At 41.6% G+C, this 20,697-nt stretch overlaps 1 protein-coding gene across 1 annotated transcript in view; it reads right to left on the bottom strand.

Moving 5' to 3' along the window:
* The window catches only part of LOC311115233 (suppressor of tumorigenicity 14 protein homolog), a 38,066-nt gene extending 19,022 nt beyond the window's left edge, over positions 1-19,044 (bottom strand). Inside the window, exon 1 of the mRNA XM_084157283.1 lies at positions 18,733-19,044. Within this exon, the coding sequence (XP_084013409.1) occupies positions 18,733-18,759 (27 nt within the window). The 5' untranslated portion in view covers positions 18,760-19,044. The remainder of the gene's footprint in view (positions 1-18,732) is intronic.
* Between the last annotated feature and the right edge of the window lie 1,653 nt (positions 19,045-20,697).

Below are 20,697 nucleotides of genomic sequence, written 5' to 3'. Positions count from 1 at the left end.
GCCGTCATACCACTCAGGAAGGAGACATGTTCTGTCTTCTAGAGATTAACATACTTTGGTGCGAAAAGTGCAAATCAATCCCAGAACAGCAGCAAAGGACCTTGTGAAGATGCTGGAGGAAACAGGTACAAAAGTGTCTATATCCACAGTAAAACGAGTCCTATATCGACATAACCTGAAAGGCCGCTCAGCAAGGAAGAAGCCACTGCTCCAAACCCGCCATACAAAAGCCAGACTACGGTTTGCAACTGCACATGGGGACAAAGATCGTACTTTTTTGAGAAATGTCCTCTGGTCTGATGAAACAAAAATAGAACTGTTTGGCCATAATGACCATCGTTTTTATTTTGGAGGAAAAAGGGGGTGCTTGCAAGACGAAGAACACCATCCCAACCGTGAAGCACGGGGTGGCGGCATCATGCTGTGGGGTGCTTTGTTGCAGGAGGGATTGGTGCACTTCACAAAATAGATCGCATCATGAGGAAGGAAAATTATGTGGATATATTGAAGCAACATCAAGACATCAGTCAGGAAGTTAAAGCTTGGTCGCAAATGGGTCTTCCAAATGGACAATGACACCAAGCATACTTCCAAATTTGTGACAAAATGGCTTAAGGACAACAAAGTCAAGGTATTGGAGTGGCCATCACAAAGCCCTGACCTCAATCCTATAGAAAATCTGTGGGCAGAACTGAAAAAGCGTGTGTGAGCAAGGAGGCCTACAAACCTGACTCAGTTACACCAGCTCTGTCAGGAGGAATGGGCCAAAATTCACCCAACTTATTGTGGGAAGCTTGTGGAAGGCTACCTGAAACGTTTGACCCAAGTTAAACAATATAAAGGCAATGCTACCAAATACTAATTGAGTGTATGTAAACTTCTGACCCACTGGGAATGTGATGAAATAAATAAAAGCTGAAATAAATAATTCTCTCTACTATTATTCTGACATTTCACATTCTTAAAATAAAGTGGTGATCCTAACTGACCTAAAACAGGGAATTGTTACTAGGATTAAATGTCAGGAATTGTGAAAAACTGAGCTTAAATGTATTTGGCTAAGGTGTATGTAAACTTCAGACTTCAACTGTATATATTTCTTAATGCTATTCTTTTACTTTTAGACGTGTGCATTGTTGTGAATTGTTAGATATTCCTGCACTGTTGGAGCTAGGAACACAAGCATTTCGCTACACCTGCAATAACATCTGCTAAATATGTGTATGTGACCAATAAAATTTGATGTCGTATTGACTTCTAGTGACTCTCCATATCAGCCCTCTCTCTCTCTCTCTCTCCCTACAGTGCTTCAGTATGATGGGTATGTTCAGGGCTACCTGAGGCATAGGCTAAGACCTATGTGCCCTGCCATGGGTCCTGGGTGTGTGTCTGAGTCCTCTTGCGCACACAGACGACAGAGAGCGATTACAGAGCAGTTGGTAATCACCGCACACAATTGCCTCTGCGCCTGTGGCCCAGCGTGGAGAGAAGGACCTGATCCACCATTAGGGACGGGAGAATCGCTTCGGTATTAAATCAATTTGTCAGAAGTGCCGCCCCTTAAGATGGGGGCTCAATTACACTGGTCTAGATGATAACTCATCGCAATTAAAGCCATTCTTACCATGCTCCGGCTCTCACACATGCCTCCTAATTGGGATTTGGAATCATGGCCTGGAATTAAGGGAATCATTAGGGATGGGGTCAGTGAGCGCTCGGGGGTCGCTCTCTCCATCAGTCACCCTGATCACAGCCTAATAAAACCATTAAATGCTTTTCGTCATATCCCCTTTCTCTCAATCTCTCTGCTCTCAAACAAAAATACAACTTCCTCCAGTTAGATCCATTTGTGAACTGTGCTGGATGTCTATCCAACTACAGGACTCAGTGGTGTCCTATGATTACACAGGAAATGGTGTTGAATGCAGTAGACACATGTAACCGGTGTGAAATGGCTAGCTAGTTAGCGGTGCGCGCTAGTAGCGTTTCAGTCGGTGACGTCACTCGCTCTGTGACCTTGAAGTAGTTGTTTCCCTTGCTCTGCAAGGGCCGCGGCTTTTGTGGAGCGACAGGTAACGGTGCTTCGAGGGTGACTGTTGTCGATGTGTGCAGAGGGTCCCTGGTTCAAGCCCAGGTAGGGGCGAGGAGAGGGACGGAAGCAACACTGTTACACACACACACACACACAACTTTCACTGACAGTATTAACAGAACAAGAGAAAACAAATCAAAACACTGCAAAAGCCTGTCACAGTATTATGCCTGTAAAAAACACCACAAAAAGGTCATACCCCTTGACTTATTCCACATTTTGTTGTTACAGCCGGAATTCAAAATTGATTTCATTAATTTTTCTCACCCATCTACACACAATACCCCATAATGACTAAATGTTTTTAGAAATGTTAGCACATTTACATAAGTATTCAAACCCCTGAGTCAATACATATTATAATCACATTTGGCAGCAGTTACAACTGTGAGTCTTTCTGGGTAAGTATAAAAAATAAAAATATCTATGCACTCTAACTGTAAATCGCTCTGGATAAGAGCGTCTGCTAAAATGACTAAAATGTAAATGTAAGTCTCTAAGAGCTTTCCACACCTGGATTGTACAGTATTTGCCCATTATTCTTTTCAAAATTCTTCAAGCTCTGTCAAATTGGTTGTTGATCATTGCTAGACAACCATTTAAGTCTTGCCATAGATTTTCAAGCAGATTTAATCCAAAACTGTAACTCGGCCACTCAGGAACATTTACTGTCTTCTTGGTAAGCAACTCCTGTGTAGATTTGGCCTTATGTTTTAGGTTATTGTTGTACTGAAAGGTGAATTAATCTCCCATTGTCTGTTGGAAAGCAGACTGAACCAGGTTTTCCACTAGGGTTTTGTCTGTGCTTAGCTCCATTCCTTTTCTTTTTATCCTGATTAAACTCCTCAGTCCTTAACGATTACAAGCGTACCCATAACATGATGCAGCCGCCACTATGTTTGAAAATCTGGAGAGTGGTCCTCAGTAATGTGTTGTATTTGCCCCAAACATAACTTTGTATTCAATACAAAAAGTTAATTGCTTTGCCACATTTGTTGCAGTATTACTTTAGTGCTTTGTTGCAAACAGGGTGTATGTTCTGGAATAGTTTTATTCTGTACAGTCTTCCTTATTTTCACTGTCATTTAGGTTAGTATTGTGGAGTAACTACAATGTTGAGCCATCCTCAGTTCTCTCATCACAGACATTAAACTCCATAACTCTTTTAAAGTCACCATTGGCCTCATGGTGAAATCCTTGAGCGGTTTCCTCCCTCTCCGGCAACTGAGTTAGGAAGGAAGCCTGGATCTTTGTAGTGACTGGGTGTTTATACACCATTCAAAGTGTAATTAATAACTTTACCATGGTCAAAGGGATATTCTGCTTTTTTTCACCCATGTACCAATAGGTGCCCTTCTTTGCGAGGCATTGGAAAACCTCCCTGGTCATTGTGGTTGAATTTGTGTATCAAATTCACTGCTCGACTGAGGGACCTTACAATTATCTGTATGTGTGGGGTACAAAGATGAGGTAGTCATTCAAAAAACATGTTAACACTATTGCACACAGAGTGAATCCATGCAATTTGTGTGACTTGTTTAGCAAATGTTTATTCCTGAACGTATTTAGGCTTGCCATAACAAAGGGGTTGAATACTTATTGACTCAAGACACTTCAGCGTTTCATTTTTTATTAATTAGTAAACACTTATAAAAACATAATTCTACTTATTGTGCATAGGCCAGTGACAGAAAATGTAAGTGTAATCCATTTTAAATTCAGGCTGTAACAACAAAATGTGGAAAAAGTCAAAGGGTGTGAATACTTTCTGAAGGCACTGTATGTGACCACTACAAGCACGAGGTGACATCTGGAGAGCTAATGGTATTAACTAAACAGCATAGTAGGACTAGCTAGGCCTACAGTAGGGTCGCAGTATATTAGTCAATCCAGTTAGACTGATGGGTAATGAGGTGTTCTGTACTGAGAGGTGTGGTTCAGAGAAATAGCTAACACTGACAAGCACCTTTTCACACACAACCATTTGATGTTTGTAATGTAAACATACATATATACATCCTCTATGGGTTTTTCATATTGTATTGTACATTATATTATATATATTCCCCCTCAGGAGACTGAAAAGATTTGGCATGGGTCCTCAGATCCTCAAAAAATTATACAGCTGCACCATCGAGAGCATCCTGACTGGTTGCATCACCGCCTGGTATGGCAACTGCTTGGCCTCCGACCGCAAGGCACTACAGAGGGTAGTGCGTACGGCCCAGTACATCACTGAGGCCAAGCTTCCTGCCATCAAGGACCTCTATACCAGGCGGTGTCAGAGGAAGGCCCTCAAAATTGTCAAAGACTCCAGCCACCCTAGTCATAGACTGTTCTCTCTGCTACCGCATGGCAAGCGGTACCGGAGTGCCAAGTCTAGGTCCAAAAGACTTCTCAACAGCTTCTACCCCCAAGCCATAAGACTCCTGAACAGCTAATCATGGCTACCCGGACTATTTGCACTGCCCCACCACCCCATCCTTTTACGCTGCTGCTACTCTGTTAATTATTTATGCATAGTCACTTTAACTCTACCCACATGTACATATTACTTCAACTACCTCAACTAGCTGGTGCCCCCGCACATTGACTCTGCACCAGTACCCCCCTGTATATATAGCCTCCCTACTGTTAAAAATAAATGCACTGTTGGTTAAGGGCTGTAAGTAAGCATTTCACTGTAATAATAATAATAATAATAATAATAATAATAATAATAATAATATGCCATTTAGCAGACACTTTTATCCAAAGTGACTTACAGTCATGCGTGCATACATTTTTGTGTATGGGTGGTCCCGGGGATCGAACCCACTACCTTAGCGTTACAAGCGCCGTGCTGCACCTGTTGTATTCGGCGCATGTGGCCAATAAAATTTGATTTGATTTGATATGATGTGGCTTCAGATAGTGGGAATGAAAGTTAAAGTTGTAGTCTGATTCAGCCTGCACAATATAACTGAGCAAAGCAACTGTGCTTTCAATAGACAGGGATTCCATCCGTTTAAACATTAACCAAGAGTCTCAATGGTTGTTATTTAAATCCTCAATCAGTATCTATGTAGCACCTTCCAATATCAGCTCCACCAGAACTTTAGAAACCTGTTGGTTGAAATATCTCAGCCTCGAACTACATGACAACTGCATTGTGAGAAAGAGGAGCGAGAGAGCGTGTGAGACCGAGACCTGAATGGCTTACAAATCACAAATTAAGTGATCTATTTATAAAAGTGTAATGCATTTGTGAAAGCATATTTAATGTATATTTCACATCAAATGTGACTACACTAACCTTCTCTGGCTAGTAACATTAACTTTAATTGAAAATGTACAGTCTTATAATTAAGTCATGATATAGCTATGCTTCGTTAATGACAATGAGCATTCTAATAGTCCCCGTTATTATGTTATGGAACTTTGACCATATAATAACCCATAACATCACATTAGAGACAAGTGGTAGAAAATGGTCATGACAAGTGTCACTACTATGGACATTGTAGAGGTTATTTTGTTATAGTACAATAACATCACATTGTGCTGAGTTAGTGTTCATTCTTTCTCCCTGGACACCATGTAGGACAGAACTGATGACGTTACTAGGTGACTGAGTTAATTTAATAACCAACCTGCTCATGTGTGAGTGACTGCAGTAGGCAGGGTTAACGGGCCGTTCCACAGGACGGTCAGGAGATAAGACCGCAGACTGTCGGAGAGTCCCTGGCTGAATTCCTACCTGGGTGTCCCCTTACTGCTCACCTCCACTCTGACCCACACCGCTCACTCACTACCAGACACAGAGCGAGGGAAAGAGGAGAGAGGACAGAGGGTGCTCTGATCTGACCGAAACAGCCACATTCCTTCGTAATCACACTCCACTGCTGACATCAATCATGTCTGGGAAAGAACAGGGCACTCTGATCTCACCTGACCCTCAGCTCAACCTTGGGATCTCTGGAATTCTAAATTTGGGGATCCACCTTGTTTAAGGATGTAGTGCATATCCTCCTGTATAAATAGATATTCTGTGAACAATTATGCCAGTCGGTAGGGGAATGTGCATTACTGGCCAAAACAGAGCTGGTAGTGGTTATAATACCGGAATCACTTTCATGTTCTCTTGCTTTGTTTCTAGATTGCCTATTTAAATTGCACTTTAAGAAAGGTTATCTGTGGTTCAAACAATAAAAAAGTGGGTACCCTGACAGTTTTGGTAAAAAGCTGAGGTATGAAGCTGGAGAAATGTAACCACTCAAATTCATAGAAAGTTTTGTAGTTTCAAGTTTTAATATCACATGCACAAGTACAGTGAAATGCCTTTCTTGCAAACTCAAAACCCAACAATGCAATAATCAATAAATTACTAGAAAAAAAGAAAAGAAATAAGAAATACACAAAGTAAGTACCTCTTGCTGTGCGGCAGCAGAGAAAATAGTCTATGGCTTGGGTGGTTCGGGTCTTTCTTTTCCCACCGCCTGATAAAGATGTCCTGGATGGCAGGGAGCTCAGCCTCAGTACTGGGCTCTCTGCACAACCCTCTGTAGCGCCATGCAATCGAGGGCGGTGCTATTGCCATATCAAGCAGTGATGCAGCCAGTCAATATGCTCTCAATGGTACAGCTGTAGAACCTTTTCAGGATTTGAGGGCCCAACCTTTTCAACCTCCTGAGAGGGAAGAGGCAATGTCGCAAGGACTGACCATCCATGATATCAAAATTATAGATTTAACCATGTTGAGAATATACAGTGTTTGTTAACGTTTATATTGTTTACAAACATTAGAACTATAACAAGCTTATATTCTAGGTTCTGATGGGGTACAACAGTTGAACTACGCTCATGAGGCATTTATAAGTTATATTCTTCAAGAATCAATGGGTAAATACTGAGTATACCAAACATTAGGAACACCTTCCCAGTTCACCTGGTCAGTCTATGTCATGGAAAGAGCAGGTGTTCTTAATGTTTTGTATACTCAGTGTATATCACTAATGTATCATTTACTTAAGTCCAAAAATGGATGTAGCAAGTGCAATTTAGCTAGCCGGAAATGTTTTAATCTTTCCACAAACTCTGAGAAGGAATTTTTTCCCTATTATAAAAAACTCACCTCACTTATAAGTCCCCTATGCATACCCCACAAGACATGCCACCAGAGGTCTCTTCACAGTCCCCAAGTCCAGAACAAACTATGGGAGGCGCACAGTACTACATAGAGCCATGACTATATGGAACTCTATTCCACATCAAGTAACTTATGCAAGCAGTAAAATCAGATTTTTTTTAAAAATGGATAAAAATGCACCTTATGGAACAACAGGGACTGTGAAGAAACATACACACGATAACATACGCACTATACACACGTACATTTACTATTTTTTTTAACATTTTCGTCATTTAGCTGATGCTCTTATCCAAAGCAACTTACAAATTGGTGCATTCACCTTATGATAGCCAGTGGGACAACCACTTTACTATATATATATATATATATATATATATATATATATATATATATATATATATATATATATATATATATATATATATATATACATACATACATACATACAGACAGTGGGGGAAAAAAGTATTTAGTCAGCCACCAATTGTGCAAGTTCTCCCACTTAAAAAGATGAGAGAGGCCTGTAATGTTCATCATAGGTACACGTCAACTATGACAGACAAATTGAGGAAAAAAAATCCAGAAAATCACATTGTAGGATTGTTAATGAATTTATTTGCAAATTATGGTGGAAAATAAGTATTTGGTCACCTACAAACAAGCAAGATTTCTGGCTCTCACAGACCTGTAACTTCTTCTTTAAGAGGCTCCTCTGTCCTCCACTCGTTACCTGTATTAATGGCACCTGTTTGAACTTGTTATCAGTATAAAAGACACCTGTCCACAACCTCAAACAGTCACACTCCAAACTCCACTATGGCCAAGACCAAAGAGCTGTCAAAGGACACCAGAAACAAAATTGTAGACCTGCACCAGGCTGGGAAGACTGAATCTGCAATAGGTAAGCAGCTTGGTTTGAAGAAATCAACTGTGGGAGCAATTATTAGGAAATGGAAGACATACAAGATCACTGATAATCTCCCTCGATCTGGGGCTCCACGCAAGATCTCACCCTGTGGGGTCAAAATGATCACAAGAAAGGTGAGCAAAAATCCCAGAACCACACGGGGGGACCTAGTGAATGACCTGCAGAGAGCTGGGACCAAAGTAACAAAGCCTACCATCAGTAACACACTACGCCGCCAGGGACTCAAATCCTGCAGTGCCAGACGTGTCCCCCTGCTTAAGCCAGTACATGTCCAGGCCCATCTGAAGTTTGCTAGAGTGCATTTGGATGATCCAGAAGAGGATTGGGAGAATGTCATATGGTCAGATGAAACCAGAATATAACTTTTTGGTAAAAACTCAACTCGTCATGTTTGGAGGACAAAGAATGCTGAGTTGCATCCAAAGAACACCATACCTACTGTGAAGCATGGGGGTGGAAACATCATGCTTTGGGGCTGTTTTTCTGCAAAGGGACCAGGACGACTGATCCGTGTAAAGGAAAGAATGAATGGGGCCATGTATCGTGAGATTTTGAGTGAAAACCTCCTTCCATCAGCAAGGGCATTGAAGATGAAACGTGGCTGGGTCTTTCAGCATGACAATGATCCCAAACACACCGCCCGGGCAACGAAGGAGTGGCTTCGTAAGAAGCATTTCAAGGTCCTGGAGTGGCCTAACCAGTCTCCAGATCTCAACCCCATAGAAAATCTTTGGAGGGAGTTGAAAGTCCGTGTTGCCCAGCGACAGCCCCAAAACATCACTGCTCTAGAGGAGATCTGCATGGAGGAATGGGCCAAAATACCAGCAACAGTGTGTGAAAACCTTGTGAAGACTTACAGAAAACATTTGACATGTGTCATTGCCAACAAAGGGTATATAACAAAGTATTGAGAAACTTTTGTTATTGACCAAATACTTATTTTCCACCATAATTTGCAAATAAAGTCATTAAAAATCCTACAAATGTGATTTTCTGGAATTTTTTTCCTCATTTTGTCTGTCATAGTTGACGTGTACCTATGATGAAAATTACAGGCCTCTCTTATCTTTTTAAGTGGGAGAACTTGCACAATTGGTGGCTGACTAAATATTTTTTTTCCCCACTGTGTGTGTGTGTGTATATATATATATATATATTTATTTATTTTCTTTGGGGTGGGGTAAGGGGGGGGTAGAAGGATTACTGTTCACATGGATTTTGTGTTGTAGATATGTGGTAGTAGAGTAGTGGCCTGAGGGCACACACTTAATGTGTATCCGTTGTGAAATTTTAAGTAATGTTTTTTTAATTGTATAAAACTGCCTTAATTTTGCTGGACCCCAGGATGAGTAACTTCTGCTGCCTTGGCTGCTGCCATAATAAATACAAATACTCAAGGAGATTCACACAGGAAATCCTAAAATGGTAACTGAGGAAATGACAAACATAAATCAGGACTAAATAAAATAAAAATTTATTGGCCACATGCGCCGAATACAACAGGTGCAGACATTACAGTGAAATGCTTACTTACAGCCCTTAACCAACAGTGCATTTATTTTTAATAAAAAAGTAAAATAAAACAACAACAAAAAAGTGTTGAGAAAAAAAGAGCAGAAGTAAAATAAAATAACAGTAGGGAGGCTATATATACAGGGGGGTACCGGTTCAGAGTCAATGTGCGGGGGCACCAGCTAGTTGAGGTAGTTGAAGTAATATGTACATGTGGGTAGAGTTAAAGTGACTATGCATAAATAATTAACAGAGTAGCAGCAGCGTAAAAAGATGGGGTGGGGGGGGGGGGGGCAGTGCAAATAGTCCGGGTAGCCATGATTAGCTGTTCAGGAGTCTTATGGCTTGTGGGTAGAAGCTGTTGAGAGGTCTTTTGGACCTAGACTTGGCACTCCGGTACCGCTTGCCGTGCGGTAGCAGAGAGAACAGTCTATGACTAGGGTGGTTGGAGTCTTTGACAATTTTGAGGGCCTTCCTCTGACTATGACATCATTCCCCGATACTAAGGTGGATAACATACAGCGCATTCAGAAAGTATTCATTCCCCTTCAAAATGGATAAAATGTATTCAAAATCGATTAAATATCCCCTAATTTTACATTTTAGTCATTTAGCAGACGCTCTTATCCAGAGCGACTTACAGGAGCAATTAGGGTTAAGTGCCTTGCTCAAGGGCACATCGACAGATTTTTCACCTAGTCGGCTCGGGGATTAGAACCAGCGACCTTTCGATTACTGGCACAACGCTCTTAACCACTAAGCTACCTGCCGCCCCCTAATGCCAAACGAAAACATGTTTTTGGACATTTTTGCAAATGTATTGAAAATGAAAACAGAAATATCTAAATGTACATAAGTATTCACAACCCTGAGTTAATACATGTTACAATCACCTTTGGCAGCGATTACAGCTGTGAGTCTTTCTGGGTAAATCTCTGATGCTGCGTTTATATGGTACGAGATAGACGGCAAACCGGATGTCATTGTTTTCAATGAGAGCACAACGGTAAATGCAGTTGAGGCTGGCAGTGAATGCCATCAGCGGCCACGGTAGACGCAACTTGCCACCAGAGATCAAATATTTCAACTTTTGCTCTAGCGTTGTTTTCTACCGGATGTTGATTTGAACTGTTTGTTTACTGAAATCACCATAGCAATGCATACCGTTGTGCTGGCTTGCTTTTGCCGTCACCGTCTTTCTTGCTTTCTTGTCCCACTATGCCAACTTGTATGACGTTTTTTGCGTCCCTCGTCTAAATGCTGTATAAGAGCTTTGCACACCCGGATTGTACAATATTTGCACATTATTATTTAAAAAATTATTCAAGCTCTGTCAAGTTGATTGTTGATCATTGCTAGACAGCCATTTTCAAGTCTTGCCATAGATTTTCAAGCCGATTTAAGTCAAAACTGTAACTGGGCCACTCAGGAACATTCAATGTCATCTTGGTAAGCAACTCCAGTGTATATTTGGCCCTGTGTTTTAGGTTATTGTCCTGCTGAAAAGTGAATTTGTATCCCAGTGTCTGTTGGGAAAGCAGACTGAAACAGGTTTTCCTCTAGGATTTTGCCTGTGCTTAGCTCTATTCCATTTAATTTTATCCTAAAAAGACTCCCTAGTCCTTGCCGATGACAAGTATAAACATAACACGATGCAGCCACCACCATGCTTGAAAATATGAAGAGTGGTACTCTGTGATGTGTTGTATTTGCTACAAACATAATGCTTTCTATTTGCCACATTTTTTGCAGTTTTACTTTAGTGCCTTATTGCAAATAGGATGCATGTTTTGGAATAGTTTTATTCTGTACAGGCTTCCTTTTTTTCACTCATTCAGTCATTTAGGTTAGTATTGTTGAGTAACTACAATGTTGTTGATCCATCCTCAGTTCTCTCCTATCACAGCCATTAAGCTCTGTAACTGTTTTAAAGTCACCATTGGCCTCATGGTGAAATCCCTGAGCGGTTTCCTTCCTCTCTGGCAACTGAGTTAGCAAGGACACCTGTATCTTTGTAGTGACTGGGTGTATTGATACACCATCCAAAGTATAATGAATAACTTCACCATGCTCAAAAGGTATAGTTAATGTCTGCTTTTATTATTATTTTTCTTTTTTTACCCATCTACCAATAGGTGCCCTTCTTTGCGAGGCATTGGAAAACCTCCCTGGTCTTTGTGGTTGAATTTATGTTTGAAATTCACTGATCAACTGAGGGACCTTACGATTATCTGTCTGTGTGGGGTACAGAAATGAGGTAGTCATTCAGAAATCATGTTAAACGCTATTATTGCACACAGAGTGAATCCATGCAATTTGTGACTTGTTTAGCAGGTTATTTTTTCTGAACTTATTTAGTTTTGCCATAACAAAGGGTTTGAATACTTATTGACTAGACATTTCAGCTTTTCATTTCTTAATTAATTTGTAAAATACCTAAAAACATAATTCAACTTTGACATTATGGGATATTGTGCATAGGCCAGTGACACAATCTCAATTTAATAAAAAAATGTTTTACCCATCTACCAATAGGTGCCCTTCTTTGCGAGGCATTGGAAAACCTCCCTGGTCTTTGTGGTTGAATCTGGGTTTGAAATGCACTGCTTGACTGAGGGTCCTTACACATATTGTATGTGTGAGGTACAGAGATGAGGAAGTCATTCAAAAATCATGTTAACCACTATTATTGCACAAAGTGTGAGTCCATGCAAATTATTATGCGACTTGTTAAGTGAATTTCTACTCCTGAACTGATTTAGGTTTGTCATAACAAAGGGGTTGAATACTTATTGGACTCATTCTTTTCATTTAATAAATTTGTAAAAATGTCTAAAAACATAATTTCACTTTGACATTAATGGACATTGTGTGTAGGCCAGTGACAGAAAATCTCAATTTAATTCATTTTAAATTCAGGCTGTAAAACAACAAAATGTGGAAAAGGGGTGTGAATACTTTCTGAAGGCACTGTATGTTTGATTCATGGGTTATCTACGGTTGCCATAAATAACCATTCAACAAAGACAACTTAGAGGCTGAGAAAATAGAATATGATAGTGAGGAAACTTTATACAGCTGACAGTAGCACAACACCATGTGGCCACAGACAGTTTCACTATTGTCAATAATTACATTAGAGCGCAGGTGTCTAAGCTTGCACATGATGAGCAACACAAAGTTAAACACCAGGATATGGCCAGGGCAGGGAGCTAAGGTGAAGTACAGAAAAGTAGGACTAGGAATTGCCAGAGACCTCACGATATGATATTATCATGATACTTAGGTAACGATACGATATGGATTGAGATTCTCACAATTCTATATGTATTGCGATTCGATACTGTGACTATTGCGATTCGATGTTCCAAACATATTGCTGACCTTATGTCTGCTGCAGAAGGACAAGAGAGAGCCATGAGAAAACAAGTTTTGATCAGTCATGGAAATAAAAGCGCTGAAAACAAATTGGCTCCCAATTTAAAATGAAGATGGGGAACAAGCTACGAAGGAAAAATACTGGAGTTTTGGTGCAGGTACAGCCAACTAGCGCAAAAATAATGATGCGATATATCGTCAAAAATAATAACCAAATATGTAACTGTATGGATTTATTCCCCCATCACCACAGAAAAGAGGATCTGCTTTCCAGTAATCCTGACCCATACAAATTAGTTCATTTGTTTGCACAAGCATCCATTTCTACTACAACTTTCCACTAGTGACACTTTTCTTGAAAAAAAATATATTTTAAAAGATGCCAAAACATTAGCAGTGGGTAAAATTCGTTTTGAAGAGCTAGAAATTAAAATCACCACAATAGGCCTGCTTATATACACACCATATCCAACCAGTAATGACAGTTGTAATGACTGTAGTTCTACTCATCAGCACAGAATTCATGGTTGTTAATATCATTGATTTAAAGCAATATACTCTTTATTGCGATCAGGGTTGTGAGAAACAACTAATACCATACATAAAGATATACACAAAAGTATGTGGACACCCCTTCAAATTAGTGGATTCGGCTATTTCAGCCACACCTGTTGCTGACCGGTGTATAAAATCAAGACATGCAATCTCCATAGACAAACATTGGCAGTAGAATGGCCTTACTGAAGAGCTGTGACTTTCAACATGGCACCGTCATAGGATGCCACCTTTCCAACAAGTCAGTTCGTCACATTTCTGCCCTGCTAGAGATGCCCCAGTCAACTGTAAGTGCTGGTATTTTGAAGTGGACATTTCTAGGAGCAACAACAGCTCAGCCATGAAGTGGTAGGCCACACAAGCTCACAGAACACGACCACCGGGTGCTGAAGCGCGTAACGCGTAAAAATCATCTGTCCTCGGTTGCAACACTCACTACTGAGTTCCAAACTGCCTCTGGAAGCAACGTCATCACAAGAACTGTTCGTCGAGAGCTTCATGAATTGGGTTTCCATGGCCGAGCATCTGCACACAAGCCTAATATGACCATGTGCAATGCCAAGCGTCGGCTGGAGTGGTGTAAAGCTCGCCGCCATTGGACTGGAGCAGTGGAAACGCATTCTCTGGAGTGATGAATCACGCTTCACCATCTGGCAGTCCGACGGACGAATCTGGGTTAGGCGGATGCCAGGAGAACGCTACCAATGCATAGTGCCAACTGTAAAGTTTGGTGGAGAAGGAATAATGGTCTGGGGCTGTTTTTCATGGTTCGGGCTAGACCCCTTAGTTCCAGTGAAGGGAAATCTTAACACTACAGCATACAATGACATTCTAGATGATTCTGTGCTTCCAACTTGTGGTCCTCTGTAGCTCAGCTGGTAGAGCACGGCGCTTGTAATGCCAGGGTAGTGGGTTCGATCCCCGGGACCACCCATACACAAAAATGTATGCACGCATGACTAAGTCGCTTTGGATAAAAACGTCTGCTAGGTGGCATATTATTATTATTATTGACTTTGTGGCAACAGTTTGGGGAAGGCCCTTTCCTGCTTCAGCATGACAGTGCCCCGTGCACAAAGCGAGGTCCATACAGAAATGGTTTGTCGAGATCAGTGTGGAAGAACTTGACTGGCCTGCACAGAGCCCTGACCTCAACCCCATCGAACACCTTTGGGATGAATTGGAACACAGACTGCAAGCCAGGCCTAATCGCCCAACATCAGTGCCCGACCTCACTAATGCTCTTGGCTGAATGGAAGCAAGTCCCAGCAGCAATGTTTCAACATCTATTGGAAAGCCTTCCCAGTAGAGTGGAGGCTGTTATAGCAGCAAAGGGGGGGCCAACTCCATATCAATGCCCATGATTTTGGAATAAGATGTTCGACGAGCAGGTGTCCACATACTTTCGTCATGTAGTGTACGTGTTCATGAAACAAATTCCCCTAATGACACTTGTGGAAGGAAAGGAGCATTTTCCCTCAGACACAACTAATGAAAAGCTACTGTATGTATTAACTTACTGTGTAACATGGAAACATATCAATCACAGCCAGGCTATCTGTGCGGACATCTCCATGACCCAATTCTACAGACTATACTTAATCCAGCCCTTCTATGTGTAGCTAATGTTTAACTAAAGACCTCTGGTGACAGAGTTTTTACTATAATTTCTGTATTCGTTACGGGAGACCTAGAGACGGTCCAAGAACTATGACAATGCATACAAACCAGGAAAACTAGGAGTACATTCCTGAGCATGAATGAACTGCACAAGGCAGTCAGGGACACTCAGAGAAAACTGACCATATTATTCAGTATACCAGCAAGTATTCCGAATTATTGTTCCTTTTCCTTACAAATATGATATCCCTCATCTTGTCCCTAAAAAGTGCATGTTTTATCAGAGGACTCCTACTTCCTGTTTGCTTTTCTTTTTTGACTGAGCTCAAAACTATGCAGCATTGCACAACCCCACTTTTTAATCAAATGCAGAAGAGGTATACCATAGAGGAAACTACCCGCCCCCCCTCTCTCTAAACTCCTCTGTGCAGCGAATAACTTTCTTCTCTGTTGTCTTCCTCTGTGGGTAAGCAGCAGCGAGGCTGGGGGGGATCGAGTCAGGACAAGTCTGGGATCCATAGGGTGTCAGAATACCTGGAAGTCGGGACAGGGCAGCATTGTCTGGGCTGGGAGTGGGGACTCAATACTACGTACTGTTACCAGGGGGCCAGGGCCTGCCCATAGAAAGCAAAGGTAACTGAACTAAATGACTATCGCCCAATAGCACTCACCTCTGTCATCATGAAGTGCTTTGAGAGACTAGTCAAGGATCATAGCACCTCAACCTTACCCGTCACCCTAGACCCACTTCAATTTGCTTACTGCCCCAATAGAGCCACAGACGATGCGATCACCATAACACTGCCCTATCCCATTTGGACAAGAGGAATACCTATGTAAGAATGCTGTTCATTGACTATAGCTCAGCATTCAACGCCATAGTACCCTCCAAGCTCATCATTAAGCTTGAGGCCCTGGGTCTGAACCCCGCCCTGTGCAACTGGGTCCTGGACTTACTGACGGGCCGCCCCCAGGTGGTGAAGGTAGGAAACAACATCTCCACTTCGCTGATCCTCAACACTGGGGCCCCACATGGGTGCGTGCTCAGCCCCCTCCTGTTTTTTTTTTTATTTCTTTTTTTTTATTTCACCTTTATTTAACCAGGTAAGCCAGTTGAGAACAGGTTCTAATTTACAACTGCGACCTGGCCAAGATAAAGCAAAGCAGTGCAATAAAAACAACACAGAGTTACATATGGGGTAAAAAAACAGTCAAAAATACAACAGAAAATATATATACAGTGTGTGCAAATGTAGCAAGTTATGGAGGTAAGGCAATAAATAGGCTATAGTGCAAAATAATTACAATAGTATTAACACTGGAATGCTAGATGTGCAAGAGATTATGTGCAAATAGAGATACTGGGGTGGAAAATAGCAAAATAAATAACAATATAGGGATGAGGTAGTTGGGTGGGCTAATTTCAGATGGGCTGTGTACAGGTGCAGTGATCGGTAAGGTGCTCTGACAACTGATGCTTAAAGTTAGTGAGGGAGATAAGAGTATCCAGCTTCAGAGATTTTTGCTGTACTCCCTGTTCACCCATGACTGCGTGGCCAAGCACGCCTCCAACTCAATCATCAAGTTTGCAGACAAAACAGTAGTAGGCTTGATTACCAACAATGACGAGACAGCCTACAGGGAGTGTGGTGCCAGGAAAATAACCTCTCACTCAACGTCAACAAAACAGATGATCGTGGACTTCAGGAAACAGCAGAGGGTGCACCCCCCTATCCACATCGACGGGACCACAGTGGAGTAGGTGGAAAGCTTCAAGTTCCTTGGCGTAAAGTCACTGACAATCTGAAATGGTCCACCCACGCAGACAGGAGGCTGAAGAAATTTGGCTTGGCACCTAAAACCCTCACAAACTTTTACAGATGCACAATTGAGAGCATCCTGTCGGGCTGCATCACCGCCTGGTACGGCAACTGCACCACCCGCAATGCTCTCCAGAGGGTGGTGCGGTCTGCCGAACGCATTACCGGGGGCAAATTACCTGCCCTCCAGGACACCTACAGCACCCAATGTCACAGGAAGGCCAAAAAGATCATCAAGGACATCAACCACACGAGCCACTGCCTGTTCACCCTGCTATCATCCAGAAGGCGAGGTCAGTACAGGTGCCACAAAGCTGGGACAGAGAGAATGAAAAACAGCTTCTGTCTCAAGGCCATCAGACTGTTAAATAGCCATCACTAGCACATTAGAGGCTGCTGCTGCCTATTGAAATCACTGGCCACTTTAAGAAATGGAACACAAGTCACTTTAATAATGTTTATATATCTTGCATTACTCATCTCATATGTATATACTGTATTCTATAATATTCTACTGTATCTTAGTCCATGCCGCTCTGTCATTGCATGTCCATATATGTATATATTCTTAAATTCCATTCCTTACTTAGGTTTGTGTGTATATGTTGCAAAATTGTTTGATATTACTGCACTGTCGGAGCTAGAAGCACAAGCATTTCGCTACACCTGCAATAACATCTGCTAAACACCTGTATGTGACAAATAAAATGTGATTTGATTAGTACAGCAGGGGCACGTAATGAGTTTGTGACCACTGAACACTGCAGGTTTATGAAATCAATATGGCCACCCTGACCAGTGAGGGGGCTAGGGTACACAGAGCTGACACGTTAATTAGAGTGGTGTGACTTATACCATGATTGATTGGTTGATACATGTACGTCATTTGCGTGTCATATCAAAGTATTTGCTGTGTCTTTAAATTAACAAGGAGTGGAGAAATATCCAGAGTCATGATAAGGAGAGGGGTCCCTGCTAACTAGGCTACAGGTGTTTCAGTCATATTATCCAGGGCTCATCTGGAAAACAGATGTAAATCTCGATGTGACTTACCTAGTTAAATAAAGGATATTTTAAAATAACAGAAATCCTATACTGTGTTCCTTCCTCCTACATAATTATTTCTGAAGTAATCAAAAAGACATCTAATTATGCCCATCCATCTTCAAATGATATGATAATGAATAATTACCCTACATGAGTTTACTATACAAGTTAAAAATTAACTGGGATAACCTGAAGGCCAGTGAGAAAGCAACGTACTTCCTTGAAGTGTTTACTTCTGGTATGTTGTCACTGAAAATCAATTGGAGTAGGTTTTCCTATATGGGCAGAGTTCGACAGGTGGGCCTTACATTGTGGTGACTGGAATTAAACGTTATGTATTGGTCTGTAAAATTCAATTTAAAATGAAGTCGCGAATAACAATACAGCTGTGAAAATGCAAACGTGAAGCAGCGGCGCATGCGTGACTTGGTTACATCGTTGTTCCTACATTTCTAATGTTTGGTATACACAACATTTTTCTGAAACAAAACTTGAAAAAGAAAAGGATAGCCGCACACTCTAGGAGCTCAGATGCAATAATTTAATAACCAACGGTTCGACAGACAAGCGGTCTTCATCAGCACCTCGCCTAAAAGAGGTGTGCGTTTGTGTTTCTTTCGCCTCCAGATTAACCTAAAACAAATCTTACCTCGTGTTCAAATCGTGCAGAATTCATTTTCTTCAATTACTTCAGAGTTAAATCCAGTTGGTAGACAGTTCAATCAAACAAAACGATCTAGACACGTTAAATACACGGGACTATATTCCTCCCTCCCTGGGGTCCAAGAAGTTTCAAATCGACGCTTGATTAATTCAATGTTAGTAAATTCCTTCTATGACTCAAATCCTGTGGTTAAAAGTTTTGAAACCTTTGTGGTTGTCGTGGCTGAGGTGTTTATTTCAGTCAACAATTGTACACCTTGAAACTAACCCTTTCCATTCACACCCACAACATTTAGCCATGCCCACACCTGGTGCAGCCTTTGTAATTCGCCAGAACGCCAGGTGAGATTTGGGCCTGATGATCAGGAAGTTGCGATTTTACTGAAGATTTAAATGACAAGTAGTTTGTGTAAACATATGCGGTTCTGTTATATCAGCTCTACGGGTAGGTAGGCTACATATCTATTTTCTTGATATCAACGTTTCATAACAAATAGGTCTACATCTCATCTTCACAACGCAGAGAAAAATATTGTGTCAAATTGAAAAATCGCCAATACAGTATTGAAATGATTGAATACACTGATACCCCTCACGCAGAGAACGAGACCATTCTCTTACCTTGCGTGCCCCCTAGTGACCAAATGCAGAATTTGGATTGGCATAGAAATTGTATCGTGCGTATAATGAATGACTGGGTCCATTGCTATATGCTTTAAGGTTACACATCCTACAAAAAAGGTGTTCTTATAGTGCTGGGAACATGAACAAAATCAGAATACAAGCTTTGGGTGGATAGGCAGTTGCATGGCGAGAGGGATAGGGTTGCTTGGGAGGGGGTTTAGCCCCTCTGTGGTTCTTCCTGCTATCCCACCTTGGTGGTCCTCTGTAGCTCAGCTGGTAGAGCATGGCACTGGGTTCAAGGTAGTGGGTTCGATCCCCGGGACCACCCATACACAAAAATGTATGCACGCATGACTAAGTCGCTTTGGATAAAAACGTCTGCTAAATGGCATATTATTACTATTATTATTATTATTATTATTATTATTATTTCTCCCTCAACCAGTGATAGATCTAGGGTTGCTTGAGAGGGTAAGAGATGTTGAGGAAGGAGTAGATTCAGATCATTTATCTGTTTACACAATGGAGTTGCTGGCCATACTATTGGCTGCAGAGTGGGTGGAAGAGGTGAGGCCAGACAGGGTAGTCATCTGTTCTGACTCCTGTGCAGCACTGATGAGCTTACATTCACGTGTGTCTCAGAGCAGACTGGATGTATTGTATGAGGTTTTGCAGTGTTTGTATAGAGTGAAACAGATGGGGGTATTTGTGATGTTCCTCTGGGTACCAGCTCATGTGGGAGTAGAGGGGAATGAGGAAGTGAATATTATTGCAAAGCAGGCTCTTAAACATCCTAATGTTGAGATGGAATTGTCAATTAGTAAAGCAGAAGCTAAGGGATTAATAAGAACAGTGGTTAAAAACTCACTACAGACCCCCTGGTTCAATTCCAGGCTGTATCACAACCGGCCGTGATTGGGAGTCCCATAGGGCGACGCACAATTGGCCCAGCGTCGTCCGGATTTGTCCGGTGTAGGCCGTCATTGTAAATATTAATTATTTCTTAACTGACTTTCCTATTTAAATAAAGGTTTAAAAAAATAAAAATAAAAAGATCCAGGTAAAGGTGGGGGCAGGGAGGTCCTCAGGCCGAGAGAGAAGGGAGGAAAGTGTAGTCACAAGGCTGAGACTGGGACACACAAGGCACTGAAAGTGGTGCGGAAACATCCGACTGGGAGGTATGATCATTGTCAGGAGGAGATGGAGACAGTGGAACATGTTCTATTTCAGTGCCAGAAATATTTGAGAGAAAGGGAATGATTGTTAATAGATTTGTGGAGTAATGGGGTTGAAGAGCCAGGAGAAAGTGAACTGCTGGGGAAATCTT

This window comes from Coregonus lavaretus (assembly GCF_964263955.1).
Source record: "Coregonus lavaretus genome assembly, chromosome: 3".
In the NCBI taxonomy this organism is placed as follows: Eukaryota; Metazoa; Chordata; class Actinopteri; order Salmoniformes; family Salmonidae; genus Coregonus; species Coregonus lavaretus.
This window is presented reverse-complemented; position numbering and strand designations above follow the sequence as displayed.